Source organism: Tamandua tetradactyla, chromosome 1 (genome assembly GCF_023851605.1).
Source record: "Tamandua tetradactyla isolate mTamTet1 chromosome 1, mTamTet1.pri, whole genome shotgun sequence".
NCBI classification, from domain to species: domain Eukaryota; kingdom Metazoa; phylum Chordata; class Mammalia; order Pilosa; family Myrmecophagidae; genus Tamandua; species Tamandua tetradactyla.
In genome coordinates, this window is record NC_135327.1 from 140,755,195 (window position 1) to 140,779,734 (window position 24,540).

The 24,540-nt window shown below is 38.1% G+C and overlaps 1 protein-coding gene across 3 annotated transcripts in view; it reads right to left on the reverse strand.

The window, feature by feature from the left end:
- The window catches only part of CCDC146 (coiled-coil domain containing 146), a 176,189-nt gene that overhangs the window by 1,257 nt on the left and 150,392 nt on the right, over nucleotides 1-24,540 (reverse strand). For 2 of the 3 annotated variants that reach the window (XM_077155834.1, XM_077155847.1), the window contains 9 exons: nucleotides 22,113-22,208; nucleotides 20,331-20,501; nucleotides 17,914-18,002; nucleotides 17,655-17,819; nucleotides 16,166-16,390; nucleotides 14,387-14,615; nucleotides 5,178-5,306; nucleotides 4,070-4,207; nucleotides 689-937 (listed from right to left, as the gene is read on the reverse strand). In XM_077155834.1, the coding sequence (XP_077011949.1) occupies nucleotides 689-937; nucleotides 4,070-4,207; nucleotides 5,178-5,306; nucleotides 14,387-14,615; nucleotides 16,166-16,390; nucleotides 17,655-17,819; nucleotides 17,914-18,002; nucleotides 20,331-20,501; nucleotides 22,113-22,208 (1,491 nt within the window). The remainder of the gene's footprint in view (nucleotides 1-688; nucleotides 938-4,069; nucleotides 4,208-5,177; nucleotides 5,307-14,386; nucleotides 14,616-16,165; nucleotides 16,391-17,654; nucleotides 17,820-17,913; nucleotides 18,003-20,330; nucleotides 20,502-22,112; nucleotides 22,209-24,540) is intronic. The other variant, XM_077155844.1, reaches the window with a different exon arrangement.

Here is a 24,540-nt window from a genome sequence, read left to right on the forward strand (position 1 = left end):
AAATGCACAGTTTTCTTGGGTTAGGGAATAAATGGTGAACAGTCTGAGTGATTTGTAGTTCCCCAGAAAATAGTCACCTTGGGAAGAGGCTCAATTTCATTCTGGGAATATTGAAAGGCCATGGGGCTAGGCAGAACTGGGCATCCAATCGGAGGGTGGTGTCAGTGATAGACCGAGACATAGGCCAGAGACAGGAAGAGAAGGGGTGACATTAAGGCCTATAGTCCACCCCAGATGTTGTGTCTGAGGAAGGCTGTGGTAATCATAATATGCCTGGAGGCCTCACAATGTGTTGTGGAGGCCACAGCAGATGGACATGGAGGAGTCAGGTGTGGTCTGAGCTGGGTGGGAAAAGACTGGAGGCCCATGAATAAAACCAATGCCAGCCTAGCCATCGCCTTGCCAGTGGGAGGCCAGGGTGTTTAGCTACATCAGTCCAGAGGATATAGGACTGCGGGATGGGACTTGGTGCTTGCCAAGCATTCTCCAGGGAAAGCTGGGGTACTTGGGACTACTGTGATTTGATTTCTACATAAAAATTTTTAAAAACATACTTCCTCCTAATGGCTCTGGGGACTATATATGTGGTAGAGTTAGAATTTTTTCATGTATTTTTGGAGGATTGATATTTCTGAAAATAACCCATCCTAGCATAGTTTACAAATGTAATATAAAAGCTAAAGCTTACCCGAGACCTTTCAGCAATGGCCAATGTATATAGTTCTTCATCTCGAAGTACCTTCAACCATTCTTTCTCAATATCTTTATTGAGTGGCAGGCCCTTTTCTATCCTGGAATTGCAAGAGATGATGAATTCTTCTTTCTCCCTAACTTCCTTTTGGAGTTCGATGGCCAGAGCTTGTTTCATGGACAGCTCAGCAACAAGAGCCATCATTTTTTCAGTTGCATCTTTGATCCTTTTCTGATAGCCATTCATCTAGGATGAAAGAGTCCAAGGCTTAGCCTATGTATGCATTCCATGAAGGAAATGGCAGGGTTCTGGCTCTCTATAATGGTGAGGACATTCTGCCTGAAGGAAGGAGGATTTAAATGGGAATTCGCAGACAGTAAGAACTGGAAGAGGCCTCAGTGTTGAGCCCACCACTGTTTTTGCAAATAAGAGAGAAAGGAAAGAGACTTTTTCTTCTAGCTACTGGATTCCAAGGTGGGTAGGATTGAGGGGAATAGTTTAGTATCTTTATTTTTAAGAGGTAAGCAAGAGAAGAGAGAGAATGTTCTTGATATGTAAGTTCTGGACTAATTTTTTCTGCATTATTAATTTGTCACTTATCCAGGGAAACAACTGCTAGAATAAAAACTGAATTCAAAAGTTACTCTTTGCTTATATAAGAAAATCAGCAGAAGTCCTGCATCTGAAATAATTTTTAATGGAAATTCTAACTCAATGTGTTTGTATTGTTCCTCATAATTTCTGGGATGCATCATTTTTAGGTCATAAGCAAGTATGAGCTAAGTAGGGGAAATCTGGCCAATAATATGGAATGAGATATTTCAAGTGTTTTTTTTTTTAACGACCATTCCATATTGATTATTTAGCAATCAATAGAGTTAAATGATAGGAAAAAATGGCTTCAAGAGGCAGAAAAGTAGTAAAATTGGAATAGTGACTTCTGTACACTCTCAGTCCCACAGTACAGCCTTTTAGTGTGGCTATAGCCATGGTGGGGCAGTTGAGCGTGACTCCTCCCATCCGTCAACACTCTCTGTCCTCTTATCTTGCTTTATTTTTCTTCATATCATGTTTCATTACTGACACGATATGTATTTGGCTATAGTCTGCCTTCCTACGAAAAGATACTTTTCCTGAGGACAAGCAGTATTTGTTTTATTCATCATCATATTTCCAGTGCCCATGATGGTGTTTAGAACATTGGGGGCACCAACAAAATTAAAATAGATTGTTGAATGAAGAAGCTTCATTCTTTATTCTTATGAACCAGGGTAAATTGGGATAGGAAAATGAGCTCCAGAACTATTGCTGACCTCAAGTGCCTTTTTTCCCTCATAGAGCATACACTGCTAGGGAGATGTTGCTGCTTGTGATTTTCCTGCCTCTGAAAATTTATTGATTGATTATTCATGTACGGAATTTGTCTGCTTAAGGGAGTAGGGGATATATATTTAAGTAACTCTTCTATACTGAATTAATTTTTAGTCATTGAATAAAATGACTACCATTTAAAGCTTCAATGATGATTCATCATCTCTCAAATTTTGTTTATCAGCCACTGCACACGTGTGTATGTGTGTGAGTGTGTGTGTGTAACCAGCCGACATCCCTTCTCTTCCATAAGTCAAAAGAATATTGGTGTTCTTCTGGGTTACTCTAAATCTAAATCTTTACTGAGATTCCCCATTTCTGTTTTCCTGGAAAACTTGCAACAGGACCCAAATGCTACCTAGGAAAGGAAAGACTTGAGGAGATTGCATTTGTGTTGCACACCACAAAGGGCTATGCCACTTATTTGCTAGACTATATAATGCTTGCAACAGTTTTAGCTAATATTGCAACCATTTCACAGATGAGGAAACTGAGTTTTAGTATCATTTAGGTATCTTGCCCAAAGTTGCTTGCTAGTATTGGTAAATCACAGATTAGGTATCTGAAAGTTGTTTTTCCTTCCAGCTTTGCTTACTATGAAGACATTATACTTTTAAATGGGGAAATAAAAGAACCAAGTAGAGAGCACTGAAGATAGGGAAAGTTAAGGGGTCAGAAATCATTAGAACAGTATTCGGCTATATTGGAGCCTTCCCAGCCACATGTATGGTCACTGTAGCCACCATCTGCATTTGCTACCCATGTATTTCAGAAGGGACTCTGCCACTATCTTTGACAAACAAGCCCTAGGTGAGAAATGACTTCCCCCCAAAGAAAGGGAAATTCATTTTGCCGTAGGGAGGCAATATTTAAAGTAACATTGGACATGCTAATTCAGGCAAAGTTCACCAGCCTATAAGGTCTTGGCATTTCTTATTTTATGAGATAAAGCTGTGAATTGCACAGCTACCACTGGACTCTTCAGTGCCTAATGGTGGAAGTAGAGTGGAAGTGTAAAAGCTTAATAAAAATGGCAAAGGTCTAAGATTTACCATAATTCCCCATTTTTATAGAATGCCTGAGCTGTTCCTAAAACAGGATGATTCCTCATCCAGTAAACAGTTTTCAAGAATGTAGTATATGCTAGGCATTGATGAAACTAAGAAAAATGAGGAACAGTCCCTGCCCTCAGTCTGGTGTAGGAGTGTTACCATCATCTATTTTCTTAACTCTCTACCCCCACCAGACAGCGTGAGCTTCCTAAAGGGTGGCAGTGTGACCCTTCCTTTGTTTCTGCCCTTAAGCCTGCTGTCACAGTGAGATGCTCCTATGGGCCATGGAGGCCAGGTGATCTGCTGAGCCTCTGACAGCTCCATGGTACATGGTCCTGTGGCCTCTGAAATGCCCACCTACTGCTGTTCCTGGTAGCTTCTGGTACAGTAGCACAGCTTCTACAAATCCCACCCACACTCTGCTGAACCTGTACTCCCTGTATCTTATGCTTAATAAACGAGGAAGTTCCGTGTTACCGGTCTTTCCTCACTGGTGGGGTCTGGGGATGGCTTCACCCCATGGTGTAATAGGCCTGGGTGTTGTGCAGCTGCTGTTCTCTTTAATGGCCCCTTCCATGTCTGGGTTTAGGTAGAGCTCTGGATTGGGGCAGTTCCTATTCCGACCACCGGAGAAGTGAGGCAGTATCATCCCTCCCATTCACAAGGAACTGGAAAGGATTTAACTTTGTGCATGAAATATAAAGCAACAATGATCACATCTGAATAAATGCCCTTTAATACTGTCTTTGAAAAGCTTAAGTATTCTCACTATAAAGATAAGTAATTTAGGCTACAAGACTGAAACTTATTTTGACCAATACAAGAGTCACCTTTACATTTTTATACATTTCATAGTTACAAAGCCTAATCTCTCTAGTGCTTCTCTCAATAAATAAAACTGTCCATGGAAACTGAAAGGTAATAAAGGGGCATGGGCAGGAGAAAGCAGACAGACCTTCTTGGCTAAAAGCAGCGTATCTTGCTTGCAGGCCTGAGTTTTGCTGCAGAGTCTATCCGTGAGACGGGAGACCTGTTCATAGATGAAGTCCTTTTCCAGTAACTTCTCCTCCTTCTGGGCCAGCTGTAGTTCCAGCTACAGTTGAAAACAATTTCAAGAGGCAGGAAAAAAAAATCATGCAAGACAAAAGTTTCTTTCTAAATAGAAGATTTTATTGTTTTTCTTTTTTCCCTTAACGGAGATACTTTGTTTTCGAGTTGCTGAGATATATCTGGAAGGTCTTTAGAGCAGGGCTCAGTCAAGACTTTTTCTCTGAGCCCCTTCCCAATAGCTCTGGGAGTTCCTCCTTTCCATGGTAGAGTATGGCCCTCTCAGCTCCATCTAGCTTTCATGTTCCCATTTCTCTGAGGCCAGAATTGCTCCTTTAATGTGGCAGCTTGAATTATTTACCCCAACAAAAGATATGCTCTTAATTTTAATCATGTTTCTGTGCATGGGAACCCGTTTGTAAATAGGACCTTTTAAGATGCTATTATTTGTTAAAGTGTGGCCAACTGAATCAGGATGGGCTTTAATCCACATTAGTGGAGATCTTAGAAAGAGAAGGCATTGCCAGAAGCCATAAGTCAACAAAAAAAGAAGCAGACATAGGAGAGAGAGCTTGCTACATGATGAGAGGCAAAATGCAAGCTCAGAAACCCAAGGATTATAGAGAGTCTGCACCAAAACACTACAGGCTTCGGAGAAAAATTACGGACTATTGAGACGTTGATGTTGGACTTCTAGCCTTCAAAATCATGAGACAATAAATGCTTTTTGCTCATAATGTGGTATCTATCATAGCAGCCTGGCAAACTAAGACATTGAGCAGTAAGAAAAAGGTGACTTTGGATCTTGAAATCACTGGATTTTTTACTTCTTTTGGCCAGAGTCTAAATCAGGCTTAGATTTTTTTTTTTTTTTACTAAATTACAAGGAAAGCAATTATTAAGGCTAGAATAATGAAGGGTAAGTCTGTCTGAATAACATCAAACAATATCATGGGTATTTATGAAGCTACATCAAAAAGGGGCTAATAGATGCTTTTGTAAGAAAGAATGTTTACCTTATCTAATTTTTTGATCATTTCTTCTTCAGTCAGATCTTTCCCTGGAAGGAAGCGGGTTCTGTTCTCACCCTCAGGATTTATGAACTGTTTTTCCAGTTCTTTTATTCTGTCTGTACACTGTGAAAACTATTAAACAAGAGAAACATTAACTTTAAAACTAACTAGCTCAGTAACTTAAAATCACATAGCTCAAAGAATTCGAGACAGAATTTAAAATTTGTAACAAAATAGATAACAGAATAAAACACTTATATGTATAAAAAATCACACAGCTCAGGTGTGTTTAGAGTCCTTCATTAGGATGATCTGGGCAAGAGAAGGAGTCTTTCTTTCCTTAACACCCATCAGCTGGGACCTGTGGTTAAGCACTGTTTTTACTCATTCATGGTACTATGAGATGATGCTGTTGTGATAACAGAACTCAATACGCACAGTCTTCATTTATTCATTGGAGGTTTACACAGAGACTGAGGTAGCTGGCATACACCATGGTGGGTTTCAGGCTCTCAGGCAAGAATGTATAAACGTCCATTTAAAACCCTTTGCAGTGGCACAAACGGACATTTGCATACCAATGCTCATAGCAGCACTAAAAAAAAAAAAAAAAAAAACCAAAAAAACCCTTTGCTGGCAATAGGCTTAGTGGTATCCCCAAAAAACAAGAATGAAGTTTTAAATTACTGGGTCAACACAATGTACAATCTGTAAGGAATAGTCTTAGCCATTTTTGCACCATTTCTGCTAAACCTCCCATATAATATCTTATGGGTCAATTATATTTGGTGAATCCTGAGACTTTCGAGTTGAGTGAAAAATAGGGCACTCCCAATAGGAGTGGCAGCCACACTTGGTTTTTGTTTTATAGGGAGACGTGGAACATGATGACAATCAAAAAGCACTAATTTCAGCTGATTACCCATGTAATCTCAGGTATCATATATCTACTCTAAGCCTCAACTCTCATCTGGAAGAAAAGGCCCAATTTCACAGGGGTGATCCACCAAATTAAATAGTATATTTAAAATATTGTACAACATATCCAAGAGTGATATAGGTAGAATTTTGAAATTTTAATTTGTTCCTCCTCTCTACAAGAAGAATTTTAAATATAATGATAATTTAACTTTTTTTTGTTTTAATTTCTCTTCCTATCTTTCCACACTACCTAACTGTCCTTCATATGCAGCTGAAGTATATATATGTAGTTAAACATTTGTCGTATATTGTAATAACATTTAATGTTCCCTTTTCTTAATTAGGATATTTAAAAAGAAGCAGAAATATGGTGCTTGCTTATCAAAACTTTATTTCCCCATGTGTCAGTGAGGAAAAAATGTTTATGGTTTCTATACAATATAGTGTTTTTTTTCTTAAAAACAGCTCATGTGACTTCCAAGATCCTTAAAATGGAGCTATTACTGCAGGTACCAGGAGAATATGACTCATGAAAACAGTCCAATAAACATTTAACAATTAAAAACTTTCAAACAATTTCTTTAAAAAAATTCAAACTTTAAGATAATTCAGGAACATAATGCAAACAAGAGGAAGACTGAAAAATAAAAACAAAAACACTGTGCTTATAAAAACATTGTGCCTATAACAAATCCCTGTGATACTTCAGTGATCTGAAATTTCACACCCATGCATTTCAAGGGCACATGTAATTAGTGCCCAGCACACAATCAAATAGTTAAGTGCTATTTGACGGCACTTTCTATTCAGTTGTCCTTTAGCTTAGAACTGATTTTGGCAGAAAAGTGCACATGTCTCAGTTCATATTGAGTCAAATGGTAAAGGCTTACCTCCAGGCAGGGCATGAAGTGTCATTAAATAAGTAATATTTTTCTCTTGGGTAAATGGAATTCATATTTTGCACAGGATAACTAGCTTTATAGAATAAAATGCCAAAAAATTTTTCGAAGAACAACAAATTTTATCCTTTGAATAGAAGTACTGATTTGTAATTAACACAAATAAAATGCTTACATAAGAGAGAGGAAATTTTTCTGTTGTGGATCTTACTGAATTTAAGAACCTTTTGCTCTGCTGTGCATTTTTATATCTTAGGATGGGCAAAGATGGGCCTGAATCTGCATTTTTTGGAAAGAGCCAAATTACTCTGTAAAATGGATTGAGGCAGGCATGGAATTCCTGGGGGACAATCTGAAATGGCAAGGCTGTGAGGGGACATGGGAAGTGAAAGATGGAAGGAAAAGCCAGTGAAATGGAGTTAAGTAAAGGTACTACATGGGGTATAGCACCCAGAGACAGTCCTCAGTAATAAAACTCTAAAGGGCATGGATATCTTGATATTTAATTTGAAGTTCTTTCCTTTTTTTTAAAATATAACCCATTATCTCAAATCCTCAATTAAGTCAGTTCATAGACAGGCCTTGCATGAATGCTTTTGTGTAGGTGTGGACCGAGGAAGGAGTGAATCCCGGTCTATGCTGACATGCACAGAAGTGAAACAGGCACGGTGTGTGCGGGCTGATGAAGTGCTCGCTAAACTGGACCACTCATTGAAATCAAGGGTCAGAGCCACAGGGGCTGTTCACTGGAATCCTGGGGAGGTAGTGCTCCAGCCAATCATATTTAAATCCAGGCTAAGCTTATTGAGGAAGTGTATGGCTAAAAAAAACAAACACTGAATCAGAACATTGACATATTTGTACAAACTGAAAGATCCTATCATTTACACAGCTTACACATATTCAGTGGTCATAAAATGACCCATCCTCCAGTACCTTGAAGCCTTTTGAATCCCAGTGACTAATTAAGTATAAAATGAAGGATGCAAAACTCTGCAGCATGAGATAGATAAAAACACTTGTATACCCAGAAAAAGGAAGGATCTCTCCCAGATTTTTGATGATCTTTTTTTTTTTTCTGCATGGACAGGCACCAGGAATCGAATCAGGGTCTCCGGCATGGCAGGCGAGAATTTTGCCACTGAGCCACCATCATACTGCCTGATGGATTTTTGATAATTTTAATGGTGAATATCTCTTGAGGATAGAATTTTATTTTCTTCCTTAACATTTTTGTATTTTTCCAAATTTTATTAACTGAACATGCCTTAATTTTATAATTAGAAAAAATCTGAAAGCAAACCTGACATTTTAGAAACATATAGATTAAAATGGCCTGCTATATTGAACACCAATGGAGAAAGTCTAAGTCACAAATATGTAACTCAATATTTTCTCTATTTCCAGGTCAAACAGATTAGGTATAATCCTCTCTACAAAGGAGGAGTGAGTTCAGGAGGTGAGCTACAGGCACTCACCTTCATTCCTGGGCCATACCACCCCCAGCCCATACAGTCGCGCAACCCTGCCCTAGCCCCCTGAGCTCTGTGCATGTGTACATCAGTGTAAGGAATGCTCAGATGCAGGCACAAGCGTGCACCCAAGCCATGCCCCCCAGCTTTGGGCAAGGGCTGATCTGTGCATCCAGACCACCTCTACCCCAGCCCAAGCAGGCGCAACCTGAGCTCGCTACCCCTGAGCTCTGCACATGCACACACCAGGGTTCTGACCCCTAGATCCACGCATACCAGGGTCCTGCCCCACAGACTCACACAGCCTCACAGCCACATCCTCTCTCCTGAGCACCCACGCATCTGTGTACTGACCTCTTGACCCCTGCACCCCAACCCCCTGCCTCACACATGTGCAAACCCTTGTCCCACCCCTGGCATAAGCACCTGTTCTCACATCTGGCAGTTGCTCACGTGTGCATCTGTGCTACATCATAGCCCCTCCTGCACACATGTGCACCCCTGCCCTAACCCCCCACACATACCTGCACACCTGTGCTAGGCCCCACCCCACCCAACATACCTGCCCCTGACCCATGTCCTGTAGTCCCTGTGACCTGTGTCCTGTCACTACACACTAGCACATCTGCATCCAGGACCCCCTGACCCTCTCCACCTATGCAAGGACACACACGCACACTGCCCTCTCTGTGCCCTGACCTCTACCTACCTCACACTCTGATACCAATGACCCTCATGCTCCACGCGTCCACCCACATCTGCCTATGCAACAGCCCCTGGGCATCCGCTCAACCCCTCCCATCCACCTCCCACTGTGCTTTACCTCTGTGTACCCTGTACCTTGTTCCCTGTACCCTGTTCCTGTGTTCCAAGGCCTGACTAAGCTGTACCCTGCCCCATGCCCCCCACATTGCACCCCCACAATCCTGCACCCTGCATCCCAAGGCTCACAGGACCGAATTGTAGCGTCCCCAAATGTACCTATACCTGTGTTACAACCCGCCACTGCACTGTTGTGCCCTGCATTCTGTTCCGCATCCATCATGCAAATACAAAGCTTTAGTCTACTGAAGGAAATCAACTTCCAAAGAAACACTATCAAGATATTTACATGCCACAAAGGCAACAGAAGATCACTAAGCATATCATGATGCAGACAGATGTAGCCCAGCCTAATGACCGAATTATAACATTGGAGGAGACACAGACTTTGGGACAACTAATCAAAGATGCTCATATAACTACACTAAAGAAAATCAGTGGGATGGCTAATGACATAAAGGAGGTCAAAAAGACATTAGAAGAGCATAAAGAGGAATCTGAAAGAATAAATAGAAAAATAGCAGCTATTAAAGAGATTGAAAATGCAGCAGACTAAATAAAAAATATACTAGAGATGTACAACAGCAGAGTTGAAGAGGTAGAAAAAAGAATAGAGGACAGGGCAACTGATTTTGAACACACTGAATAAAGCTGAATGCGAGAATGATAGAGGGAGGAGGGCTGGGGGCACAAATGAAATCAGAAAGATAGACGATAAAGACTGAAATGGTATAATCTAGGAAAGCCTAGAGTGTATAATGATAGTGACTGCGGTAGTTAGATTCAGTTGTCAATTTAGCCAGGTGAAGGCACCTAGTTCTGTTGCTGTGGACATGAGCCAATGGTACGTGAACCTCATCTGTTGCTGATTTACATCTGCAGTCGGCTAGGAGGTGTGCCTGCTGCAATGAATGACGTTTGACTTAATTGACTGATGCTTAAATGAGAGAAGGGCAACACTCGCAGCTCAGCCCAGGCCTTTGGAGATGCAGAAAGGAATCACCCCGGGAAAAGACATTGGAACCCAGAGGCCTGGAGAGAAGGCCAGCAGAGACCACCCTGTGCCTTCACACATAAGAAAGAACCTCAGTTGAAAGTTAGCTACCTTTCCTCTGAAGAACTAACAAAATAAATTCCCTTTTATTAAAAGCCAATCTGTCTCTGGTGTGTTGCATTCTGGCAGCTAGCAAACTAGGACAGTGACTAAATTTACAAATTTAAAAATGCTTTTGCATGAGGAAGAACAAAGGAATGTCAGTACTGCAGGGTGTTGAAAATAGATGGTAATTAATATTTTAAAATTTTAACTTATGTGTGAGACTAAAGCAAAAAATGTTTATTTGGTACAAAATTTATATTTTAACTAGTGCAGTTCCTAATGTAACTTATGTAGACAGCTTAATTGAACACCATAAGTACATGGAACCTTGAGTAGGGCATGAGATATTGTTGGTTTGCACAAAGTGATGCCCTGATAAATCCCAGAGTGATTTGAACAGTGAATAAAAAAGTATTTGCAAAGTCCCCTTTGGGGAATGGTGAGAAAGGGGGAAAATTCAACTTCCCCAAGTTAAATTCTTCACATTCTCACAAGCAGTGGGGATAACCAAAGCTATAGGCTGAGCCCCCAATCTTGGAGTTTATTCATATGAAACTTAACCCCACAAAGGATAGGTCAAACCCACTTAAAATTAGGCCTAAGAATCACCCCCAAGAGAACCTCTTTTGTTGCTCAGATGTGGCCTCTCTCTCCAGCCAACACAATAAGCAAACTCACCGCCCTCCCCCTGTCTACGTGGGACATGACTCCCAGGGGTGTGGACCTTCCTGGCAATGTGGGACAGAAATCCTAGAATGAGCTTGAGACTCAGCATAAAGGGATTGAGAAAACCTTCTCTAACAAAAGGGGGAAGAGTGAAATGAGACAAAATAAAGTGTCAATGGCTGAGAGATTCCAAATAGAGTCGAGAGGTTATCCTGGAGGTTATTCTTATGCATTAAATAGAAATCACCTTGTTAGTCAAGATGTAATGGAGAGGCTGGAAGGAACTGCCTGAAAATTTGGAGCTGTGTTCCAGTAGCCATGTTTCTTGATTGCAACTATCAAAGAGATTAAAGATGCAGTAGACTAAATAAAAAATATACTAGAGATGTACAACAGCAGAGCTGAAGAGGCAGAAGAAAAAATAGAGGACAGGGCAACTGATTTTGAACACATTGAATGAAGCTGAATGTGAGAATGATAGAGGGAGGAGGGCTGGGGACATGTGTGAAAACAGAAGGAAAGAGAGAGGATAAAGAGTGAGATGGTATAATTTAGGAATGTCTAGAGTGTAGAATGATGATGATTAAATGTACAAATTGAAAGAACTCCTGATAGCTAAAAACATCCTAAAAAAAGAACGAAGTGGAAGATTGCCACTTCCTGATTTTAAAACTTAAAAAGCCACAGTGGTCAAAACAACATGGTACTGGCACAAAGAAGTATTGACCAATGGAATCAAATCGAGAGTACAGAAATAGACCACCAAATCTGTGGTCAACTGATCTCTACTGAACTGGTACAAAATAGTCTTTACAATAAATGGGTATGGCAGAACTGGACAGCAATAGCCAAAAGAATGAAAGAGGACCCTACCATACACCCTATACAAAACTTACCTCAAAGTGGCTGAAACACTTAAATATAAAAACCAGTATCATAAAACTATTAGAAGAAAATGTAGGGAAACATCTTCAAGACCTAGTGATAGGAGGTAGCTTTCTAAACTTTATACTCAAAGCACAAAAAACAAAAGAAAAAATAGATAAATGGGAACTCCTCAAAATGAGATGTTTTGCACCTCAAATGAAAGGTGAAGAGGCAGCCAACTCAATGGGAGAAAATATTTGGAAATCAGACATTGGAAAAATGTTGATATCCTATATACATTAAGAAATCATACAACTCAACAACAAAAAAACAAGCAACCCAATTTTGAAGTGGGCTAAAGATATGAATAGACAGTTTTCTGAAGAGCAAATACAGATGGCTCAAAAGTACACAAGGATATGCTCATTCTCATTAGTTATAAGGGAAATGTAGATCAAGTACAATGAGATACCACCTCACACTATAAGAATAGTTCCTATTAAACAGGAAAGTGCAAATGCTGGAGAGGATGAGGAGAAATTGGGACACTTATGCACTGCTGGTAGAAATGTATAATGGTATAGCTGCTATGGAAGACAGTCTGGTGGTTCCCAGAAAATGAAATAGTGAGTTGCCCTGTGACCCGGCAATACCACTAGTCGGTGTATACCCAGAAGAGCTGAAAGCAGTGACACAAACAAAGATTTGCACACTGATGTTCATAGCAGTACTATTCACAATTGCCAAAAGATGGAAACAATGCAAGTGCCTATGAACAGATGAGTGGATTAACAAATTGTGGTAAACAAATATGATGGAATATTATGCAGCAGAAAGATGAAATGATTTCCTGAACAACATGACAAGATGGATGAGCCATGAGGACATATTGCTGAGTAAAATAAGCCAGACACAAAAGGATAGATACTGTATGATTCCATTTTTATGACCATGGTAAAGGTAAAATCAGAGGCTTATAATACAGAATATGAGGGACCTAGAGATACACAGAAGATTGAGGTGGATGAACAGTTAGCTAATGAGGTTGAACTGTCAGTGAATAGGTAGAAGTGAAGGCGGTTCATTAGTGGGACTATAAGTAATATTACCATATTGAAGTTGAACATGGTTGAAAGGGGTTGTATAGACTCATGTGTCCCACTGATTAATACTACAAATATAAATAAGTTCTTGCATGAAAAATTTTTTTTCACTATTTCCATTAAAAAAGAAAACCCAACCATTATGTGGGAAGAAAGTAGTTTTATCTTATGTCTTAATTCTTATTTTGCCATATTATGTTAAAATTGTTTTGGCTTTATTCTTTAAAAGATGACACATCAGAAGCCAGCTTACTAATTTATAAGGGAATTGTAGGGGTGTGATGGTTTGAAGCACTATGTACCCCAGAAAAGATCAGGTTCTTTTAATCCATTCCTGTGGCTATAGACCTATTATAGGTGGGATTCTTTTTTTTTTTTTTCTTTCCTTAGGTACATGGTCTGGGAATCGAATCTGGGTCTCCCACATGGAAGGTGGGCATTCTAACCACTGAACTACCCATGCACCCTAGGTGGCACTTTTTGATTAGGTTATTTCAATTGAGATGTTACCCACTTCATTCAAGGTGGGTATTAATCCTCTTAACTGGTGTCTTCATAAGAAGATAAAACACAGAAAAAAGCCCCAGAGAAGCTGAGATATGAAAACAAGAAAAGCTCAGAGAGGAAGCCACTGAAGCTAGAAGCTGAAAGCAATGAAATCCAGGAGAGAAGGACCAGCAGGTGTCACCATGTACCTTGCTATCTGACAGAGGAGCCCAAGCTTACTGGTAGCCACTCTTCAAGAAGAAGGTATCGTCCTATTGATGACTTGATTTGCACATTCTCATGTTACAGTTCATGGTCTAAGAACTGTAAACTTGTAAATTAATAAGTTCCCATTGTAAAAAGCAACCCATTTCTGATATATTGCATATCATCCAGTTCAGCAAACTAAAGCACAGAGTTAACAAGAACTCTAATTATATGTGATTGCCAATTAGTAATAAACAGTTATCTTGGTTCTAGAGGGCAAGAATGTAAAAAATAAGAGCTTTCTTTGGGACCCAGGATCTTTCCAGCAAGAATAAAAAATAATGTGCTGGGAGTAAAGAAAACCTGGCCTATTGAGGTTTTGAACTATGAGGAGCTGAACCAGAGTTGAATTCTGGGAGGATCTAAATTCCAAGAAAGATAGAAAGTACTCCATGGGAAAGAAAACATTTGGCAGCATGGTCGCCAGGAAACCAGATTTCATCTCCAAGCAGCATTCAAAGGCATTTTAAACAATACACAACTCATGGGTTCTCTGAGGAACCAGGAGTAGCATGGCTTGATTGTCATGTAAGAAATTCGATAACCTACAAACTAATAAAGGAAAAGAAGCAAATGATCTCAGGAAATATCTTAAGAATACTTTTCTCACCTGAATCTGGAGCACTGCTATGTCAGCATCCAGGGACCTCTTGGCTGGCAGTAATTTCTGGGTAACATGAATTTGTCTCTGCTTCTCTGCAATTCTCAGTTTCAGGAATCGGATCTTTTCTTCCAGGATGTGTATTTCAATTTCTCCATTTAGTTTCATCTTCTCTTGTATATTTATTTTTTCATAAAAAATGCATATTTCTTCTTCCCGCTCTATCAGCTGAACCCCACTATGGTGAAAGTCAAAGGCAGAGGCTGAGTGGGTGTTGAGACCACTGTTTTACTAGTCATTGTCTTTCCCTCTAGCTTTGGGAGCAAAATACACATCAAGATCACACAGTTTCAGAAGACAATAGCTATTTACTGATGGCTTTCTAGTTAAATACACACTTTGAATTTTTCTGGGGATAAGGGAAGGAACCGGTTGCTTAATATCTCGAATCTTAGGCAAACCATTGGATCTCTGAAAATCTCAAAGGTTTTCCTGGGGTGGGAAAGAATGTCATTTCTAGTGCATGAACAAGTAATCCCATGGTTTGATTTTCTGCAGACCCTTTTCTTAGGACAGACTTGCCAACTAAGGCCTGACCAGACATGTGCAGACAGAGGGCCAAGGAATGTGCTGCTGGAGGGATTCTGTTCTCTCTAAGATGCCTGGCTCATTAGGTTCTTTTAAAGTTGAATGTTTCTGACATGTCCCTATGAAAAGGCAAATTCTGTCCTTTACAATCATACTGAACAAAAGATCCCTTCTTGAGAGGAGAATATGGAGAGGAAACAAAGTAAGAATTTTCTAATTCTGCAGTCTGGTTTGCATGATTGATTATACCTTACAGATCTGACTGTGCCTCAGAGTACAATGTTTTTAACCTGATGCTTTCGTCTGTGTCAGGAGCCAAATCGGATTCTTTTTTTCCCCAGAGAAAACACCCACCAGTCCTTTGAAAATGTGCTGTTTTTCAAATGACCCTAAAGGTCTTCCCACACCCTGTGCATATCCATTATCCCAGAGTTCCAGCTTTAATTTCTTTTATCTAGCTTTCTCTTTCCCTCAAAACATTTGTGCACGTAGTTGTACTTAGCAAATCTTAGCTCTATAGTTTGCCTCATTTCCCTTCTTTGGCACTTCTCATGATTAAATTCTCTCAACCCAACAGAAGCCAAGAGCAATGTTTTACCAATTTTTGTATTCTCAGTGTCCAGCACCCATCAATACCAGCACAAAAAATTTGATGAGAAATTTGATGCGAGAGGTAATTACAAGATTCTAGTCTCACATTCTGGATTTCTCAGAGTACAAGCAACTTATAAAACTGCTAAAACAGCAATTGACTAATCATATAATTGCAGCCTGGAAGAAATAATGCTACTTCTAGAGGTCTTATTTACTTACTGAGAAAATGAACTGGATAAATGGCTTAATAAATATCATAATAAGATCTAACTTGCTACAAAAATAAATACAAGACCCAAATAATTATTTATGTCAAATATACCGAAAGAATTTGAAGGTATCAGACACATACTGAAAAACAGTCTGGCTAAGGTCTTTGATCTTCAAATGAGTCATTTCCTTAAACTTCCTTTTTGTCAGTTCCTCTTACTAGGATAGAATTTCTTATTTTCAGGCAAGAAATACAGTCATCTCCCCCTCAAAGGCTAATGAAAACTGAAGATCAAATATGAATAGACCCACTGTCAAGTCTAGGTAGAAAAAGGGGCAGCATTCTAAACTGGATTCCTGTGTGCTTAGTTTTCTCACCAGGTTTCTTGTTTTTACCTTTCATTTCGACCCTGAACAGCTTTTTCGTATTTTTTGCGAAGCTGCACCATTTCCTCTTCAATCATTGTGATCATATTGGCAAGCCGGTCAATGTTATTTAACTGGACTTCCTTCTTCTCTTTCATCTCCTGAAGTTTTGCTACGATTTTGCACACATCGTTTTGCATGCTTTCCCTGATAGTGACATTGTTGGCATGCTTCAGCATGGAATTTTGTAGTTTTCTTTAAAAATAATGGGACAATGAGTATGATTATACTTTTCTCTCTTTTCTTTAAAAGCAAGGAAGGACTTCTGAAATGCAAGCAGTATCAAAGTAACTCTTGCTTTAGTGTTTCCCTTGAAATGCCAATAGAAATAGTAAAAGTGACATCTATCATATGCTTCTTATAAGGAATTTCTTTAATTTTTCCAGGTCTCAGATCCTGCCTCCACCTACATCAGTGACATCTCTCCTTGTGCCCACTGCCTCCCTTTGTCAAAGCAAGAGGCTGAAGACATCCATTTACTGTTCTGTCTTCCCTAGGAGCAGGGAGGTTATATCCGATAATGTCCATGGGGACCCAAGGTGGTACCTTGCTCAGCAGAGTGTCACAATAAATGTTGAATGGATGCACATTTTCTATATAAGTGATTTTGCTTTCATGTAGGGTGAGAACCTTGATGAGGAAATTAGATTTTTCTTTTCATACTACTTCCCACCTCAAGAGACCATTTTGTCATGTCTTTATTAAAAAGAAATTGGGCCATAATGGTCACCTGAAAAAGTTCAGGCTGTACAGACTAAGTAAATCTGGGACTAAACACAGGTGAAAGAATCCTGCAGCTCTTGGCACATGGTACAAATGATAAATAAAAAATCAACCATTAGCTAGATACTCTTTTAAGTGTTTTAATAAGGGATTAAGTCATATATAATAAAAAAATCTTTAAAAAAATTTTTCTATTGACAAGTCTTCACATACATATAGTCCATACATGGTGCAAAAAAAAATCTTATAAAATAAGGACTCTTTTACAGATAAAGAAATTGCATCCAGAGGGGTAAAGTAGCCTGTCCCAGGTCTGAAGTTTGAGTCAAGAAAGACACCCTTCCTAACAATTCTGTTATATTGTTTTCCTCCAAACACATGAGATGCTGCAAATCTATTAACAAGGGGATACTGGTTAAAAGTAAACAATGTGACTGCTTTTTAACTTCAAATGCAAATTACCAAATTTGTGCTTATCTTTCTAATTGGGCAAGTGAAAATCATAGTCAGCACAGTTAAATAACTTATTTATTTATTCATTTAAAAGACATGGGTCCAAAAAGGAATCACATTCAAATACTTAGATTATCATCTATAAAGCAAGGTGATTGAATAAGAGCTTTCCCAGTTTTCTAAAAGACTGTTAATTTCTATTTTATTATGCCCAGAATATTTTAGAGTTCAAATGAATCAGAACACATGCCTTTGAAAAGACAATAGTTATTGTAACACTCACCTTTCCTGATTAACTGCACTATTCCTTAAAATTTCCAATTCATTTAATGACATTTTATGCCTTTCTTTTATTTCATTTACTTTCTGGTGAGCTTTGTGAAGTAAGTTAACAAATTTGTTTCTTTCATTTCGAATGGTGTCATACAGTTTAGCAAACTCTCGGAGTCTGTAAAAAAAGGAAAGTGGTTTTCGAACTTGTTACATAAAAATCCAAAATTGTTTTCACCTAAATAGATAACTCATAAAGTAATTTTTTTTACCTGCGATGAATTTCACGTTTTTTCTTTCTGTGTATTCTGATTTCAAGGTCCTTTGCTTTGATTTCCTTAATAATGTTTGTATATTTGTGCTGAAATGTAAGAATTCTGTGTGAAAGAAAAATCACCACAGCAATACAAGAATCCTCCCAGCCTCACCGCATCTCCCTTCTTGTTCATTCAGAAATTCTCTTGGCCTAACAGGTTGTGCAGATCGGGGTGAGGAGTGAGGGAAAGATGTGAAAATAGCCAGCTCAGCTGAATTGATTCGCACTGTATAGGACAAAGGATTACTTGAGGAAGAGAAAGTACAAGAGAAGGGAAAAAGAAAAGGGCCTGTACATGTTGGGCTTGAGGAAAAGTTTGGGGAACTTTGTGTTTTTATATGAATTAGCTCATTTAATAATGAGGTCTAGTTTACATAGATTAGTCACACATTGATAACATGTATTCAGTTTTGAAATTAATTAAAATTGTCTAATTTATAAAACAGAACAATATCCCTTGTAATAAATTAACATAACTCTAGTGCTTCTAAAACTTCTAAAGAGAAAGCTTCTAAGGAAAAACTCATGCAAGTGGAATCTTCCTAGCCCACACCAGATTGTAATGGAAACACTGTACTGCACCAGTCCCATTTCATTTGCTGACCTGGGTCTGCTCTCATCTCTGCTTTCTCATCTCCTTGGCTCCTACTCTTCTTCCTTTTCTCTCAGCTGCCCTCTTTTTCTATATTCTTCCCTGAGCTCTGGCTTCCCCTTCTTTACTCTATAAAACCCAAAATATCTTGTGAAAGTTTGCCATAGCTTTCCTGACGGAGTTCAAACTACTTAACATGGATTCTGCAGTCCTTCATGATCTGGCCTTTTCTGCTGTCTGATCTTACTATTTGACATCCCTCCCTATCTCCATTGTGCCAACCACGATGAATTTCTTTTAGTTTCTCAAATGTTCTAACGAGGAAAATAAACGGTTAAAGGGAGAATTGAAGAGTTTGCTGTGGGATGTGTAATGCAGATCTTCTCATAAGTCTTCTCTACAAAATCATTATTTAATCTTATTGTTTACTAATGTTTTGGTGTGAGTGCATTTTTTTTGAGGATGAAAAGAAATACTGCCCCTGTGTAAATACTTGACCAGAATGAGAAGCAAGGTTGCACTTAGGAACAGCCAACATTTGGGTTACACGTTAAATTCAGGTATTCTTTTTTTTTTTTTTAACTTTTTTTTATTGTGAAATATAACATATATACAAAAAAGCAATAAATTTCCAAGTGCATTTTAACAAATAGTTATAGAACAGATTTTAAAGTTTAGTATGGGTTACAGTTCCATGATTTTTTGTTTTTTCTTCTGGCTGCTCCAAGACTCTGGAGACCAAAAGAAATATCAATATAATGATTCAGAACTTATACTCATTTGCTAAACTCTACTTTCTCTATATAACTCTACCAATCACCTCTGCGCTTTCTCCCACTCTTTAGGGGTATTTGATATATGCCCATTCCAACTTTTTCATGTTGGAAGGGGCTGTCGAAAATATGGGATGGGTGATAGCCGATGCTCTGGAGAGGGTGGCCCCTCTGCATTTCAGGACTTATCTGGTCCAGGAACGCATCTGGTGACTGTAGGCTTTTGGAAAGTTACATTAATATATGGAACCTTTGTAGAATCTTATATAATGACCTAAGTATTCTTTAGGATTGGCAGGAATGGTTTTGGTTGGGGGATTGGCAAGTTATGATAGGTAGCAACGTCTAACTGGGGTATTCTCTTTTAATAATATGTTTTATTCCAAATATGTAGCAGTTATTCATTTTTACAGGGAATTTCCGGACATAATCCATATGTGAAATAAATGATTCCAGTGTTAGAATTTCAGGTAACATGACAGGAGTGTTGTTTTTGTCCTTTGTCATATTTTTGTTTGTGTTTTGGCGTACTGCACTAGGCCAGTCCTTGACAGGAAAGTCATGGGGTAAAGCAGTAACTAAGTGTATCCTGGCATTGGTTTAAATGACATTGGCCTGACGAACTTGGGAATGACAGCCATGGAATGCTACATTCTGAATTGTTCCTCGGCAAATGATAATGGAATATGAGATGGTGGTGAATCATAAGTGACATCTGTGGCTTGTGTAGCTGTCAGCCCTGTCCACATGGAGGTATCTGTCATACTCTTACAGAAATTGCCATCTGTCCAAATCCTCATTAATCTATCTCCATTACCCTTTGGATTGTTGACACTGTTAATAGAATTCTGGGATTACATTTCAGTACATTATCCAGTCCTGTTTAGAAAGGATTTGTAGTCACTGGAACTAGAAGACTTACATTCATAGCTTTCCAATAGACAGTGCATTAAAATGAGGCTTCCCTGAACCCTCACATTAGAGGAAAATTTACAAAGGTGCAGTTACCTGAGCTTTCAGGAAATCCTTGGACTTTTGATCTTTCTCATCAAGTTTGACTTGAGTCATACGAACAAGGTTGAATACCAGCTCTCGCATGTTTTCTTGCTCCTTTAAAAGCTTATTTTCTTCTGCAAGTTGCTGTTCTACTAATTTAGACTCAGCTTCTGTTAGGATTTTCTTTTGAAAAATGCCACATAATATTTATAATTTATTAATTTGAAGGAATGCAATAAGACCAGTAGCTTAGACTACCTACCTTTTTATTTCCTATATGGAATTTATTTAATTAAAACATACAATAGAGGGACTCTCCTATCTTAACTCCACTTTTTTTCTTTATTTTCTAAAAGAACATGCAGACTAGCAGGCCAATATGATAGAACTTTTTCTTATTCAGAATGTATTTTCAAGTGACTTTAAGAAAAAGAAGAGAATGTTTTACTTTATATATAAAAATGTTTTTAAATACTTCTACAGTGGCTTGAATAAACAAAAATCATACATTTTAATTAGACACTGGTGAAATGAAACATTTGCTGTTTATGTTTAACATAATCTACAGCCCTTTTATTTTAAAATTTCATTAGTTTTTATAAATCTTAATGGTACAAACACATTTCTTTTTTTCAATTTTAATGTGGAGTTGAAGTGGACTTTGAAATGAAGAAACAGGTTCATATTCTCTTTGATGACTTTTTTTTAATGATGACATTTTCATTGATGACATTTAATGGAGCACATTTTAAAATTAAGAACACTTTGTATGAGCATGTTCTTGTTTTTTGTTTTTTCAATTTTTGTTAATAAAACCAATCAACATACAGCAAGAACATTTTTAATGTACGAACCTTCTATACTTAGTGTGCAATCCATGGCTCACAATATCATCACATAGTTATATATTCATTATCATGATCATTTCTCAGTACATTTATATCACTCCAGAAAAAGAAATAAAAAGAAAAAAGAAAAAACTCATACATACCATAACCCTTATCCCTCCCTCTCATTGACCACTAGTATTTCCCTGTACCCAATTTACTTTAACATTTGTTCCTCCGTTATTTATTTATTTTTAATCCATATTTTTTACTCATCTGTCCATACCATTATAAAAGGAGCATCAGACACAAGGTTTTTATAATCACACAGGCACATTGTGAAAGCTATATCATTATACAATCATCTTAAAGAAACATGGCTACTAGAATACAGCTCTACAGTTTTAGGCACTTCCCTCTAACCTCTCTAATACACCTTAAACTAAAAAGGAGTTATCTATATAATGCGTAAGAAAAACCTCCATTATAACCTCTCGACTCTATTCAAAATTTCTCAGCCACTAACACTTTATTTTGTCTCATTTCTCTCTTTCCCCTTTCAGTCGAGAAGGTTTTCTCAATCCCTTGATGGCTGACTCCCAGCTCATTCTAGGATTTCTGTCCTACTTTGCCAGGGAGGTTTACACCCCCGGGAGTCATATCCCACATAGAGAGGGGGAGGGCAGTCAGTTTGCTTGCTGTATTGACTGAGAGATAGGCCACATCTGAGAAACAAAAGAAGTCTTCTGGGGGTGACTCTTAGGCCTAATTTTAAGTAGGCTTAGCCTATCCTTTGCAAGGATAAGTTTCATATGAACAAACCCCAAGATTGAGGGCTTGGCCTATTGATTTTGTTGTCCTCACTGCTTGCGAGAATATCAGGCCTTCTATGAGCGTTTTAAGATAAAAAAAAACACATTGTATGAACCATTCTTTTATGGAAACTTAAATGAGAGTTGATATTAACCTGTTGGGTCAAATTCCTCTTAGCTACTTCAACTTCCTTGTGGAGCTCTTTCCTTCTCTCAGATAATGCATATTCATCTTTAGGGAAAGCTTCAACCTGAAAATCAAAATTTAAAACAGGCTTTTATTTAAGACAGTACCTTCAGTAGTCAACCTCATCAAGTACCTTTCAAAAATGTTGTGCAAACCATCATTCTCAAAGGGGGAAAATTCAACTTCCCCAAGTTAAATTCTTCATATTCTCACAAGCAGTGCGACAACCAAAGCTAGAAATCCTAGAAATGATTACAGAAATCATTTCTAGAATTCCTAGAATGAGCTGAGACTCAGCATCAAGGGATTGAGAAAACCTTAGTGACCAAAAGGGGGAAGAGTGAAATGAGACAAAATAAAGTGTCAATGGCTGAGAGAGTCCAGAGTTGAGAGGTTATCCTGGAGGTTATTCTTACGCATTAAATAGATATCACCTTGTTAGTCAAAATGTAATGGAGACTCTCTAGAGCATCAAAGAGTACCATCTCCCTATCCCATACTAGTGACAGACCCTTCAAACATGAAAATTTAGAATAGCCATAGCTCAAACACCCCTGAGAGGAGGAATAGAAAGATCAAAGGTGATGGTGGAGCTGTACAGAGAAGATAGGATTTAAGAGATGAATATGAATTCTGAATCATTAAATTGATATCTCTTTTAGTCTCCTAAAAGAGACTAAAAGAGATAGAGCAGTTGAAAATAAAAACCTAAAATTTTGGAATCATAACCCATGTCAAACTCTGAAATATGTTCAACAACTAATTGTGGTGCTGTGCTTTGAAATGTATTGCTTTTTTGTATATATATTATTTTTCATGCAAAAAAAGAAAGAAGTCGATTGTGATGATAAAAAATATTTAAGCCTTGTAGCCTCTATATTCAGGAGCTACTAGAAGGAAAAATCTGAGAGGATACTGTGGTGGCCCATGACAACTTTGGGATCTGTCCTGTAACTTCTTGTTGAGGCATACTTTTAAAACTATAGTTATTTTTATTTCTTTTCTTTGTTTATATGTTATACTATACAATAAAAAAACAGTAAAAAAAAAAATGTAATGGAGAGGTTGGCGGGAAGTGCCTGAAAAAGTAGAGCTGTGTTCCAATAGCCATGTTTCTTGAAGATGATTGTATAATGATATAGCTTTCACAATGTGACTATGTGATTGCGAAAACCTTGTGTCTGATGCTTCTTTTATCTACCCTATCAACAGATGGGTAAAACATATGGAATAAAAATAAATAATAGGGGGAACAAATGTTCAAATAAATTTAGTTTGAAATGCTAGTGACCAATGAAAGGGAGGGGTAAGGGGTATAGTATGTATGAATTTTTTTGTTTTCTTTTTATTTCTTTTTCTGAATAGATGCAAATGTTCCTAGAAATGATCATGATGATGAATGCATAACTATGTGATGATATTGTGAATTACTGATTATATATGTAGAACAGAATGATCAAAAGTTAAGAATGTTTATGTTTGGTATTTTTTGGGATTTAAAAAAAATTAAAAAATTAATTTAAAAAAATCATCATTCTCAATCTTATAAGAATTGCCTATTATGCTTAATATTCTTTGTAAAGACATGGAAAACTAAAATATGAAAACCTGCCAAAAATCTCTATTTCATTAGCTGCAAATATTCTATTTTTATTCATTTAGAAATAAAATAAATCCTATTAATAATAGCTAGCTCTTATTGAGCATTGATTATGTGCCAGGCATGGTTCTAAGGTCTTATATGTATCCTCACAGTAATCACAAGGTAGCTACTATTATTATCTCCAATTATATGGGTGAGGAGAATGAGGCATATGCCAGTTTGAAACTGCTGTGTACCCTTTAATCCTCATTCATAATTGCTGGGTGGGATCTTTTTTATTGTTTCCATGGAGATGTGACCCACCCATTTGTGGATGGTAACTTTTGATTAGCTGATTTCCATGGAGACTTGTCTTCACCCATTCAAGGTTGGGTTGCTTACTGGAGTCCTTTAAGAGGGAACAATTTTGGAAAAGGCTTTAGAGCCAACAGAACCCACAGTGCCGACAGAGCCTACACAGCCAGAGATCTTTGGAGATACAGAAGGAAAAGCCCGTGGGGAAGCCTAATGAAATGAGAAGAGAGAGCTAGTAGATATCACCATGTGCCTTTCAAGCTGACAGAGGTGTTCTGCACCAATTGGTCTTTCTTGAATCAAGGTATCTTTCCCTGGATGCCTTAGTTTGGACATTTTCATGTCTGTAGAACTGTAAACTTGAAACTTAATAAATTTCCCCTTTTAAAAGCCATTCCGTTTCTGGTATATTGCATTACAGCAGCTTTTACAAACTGGAACAAGGCACAAGGACATTTAAGCAACTTGTTTTAATGGTGCAAGCACAACCCAGCTTGTT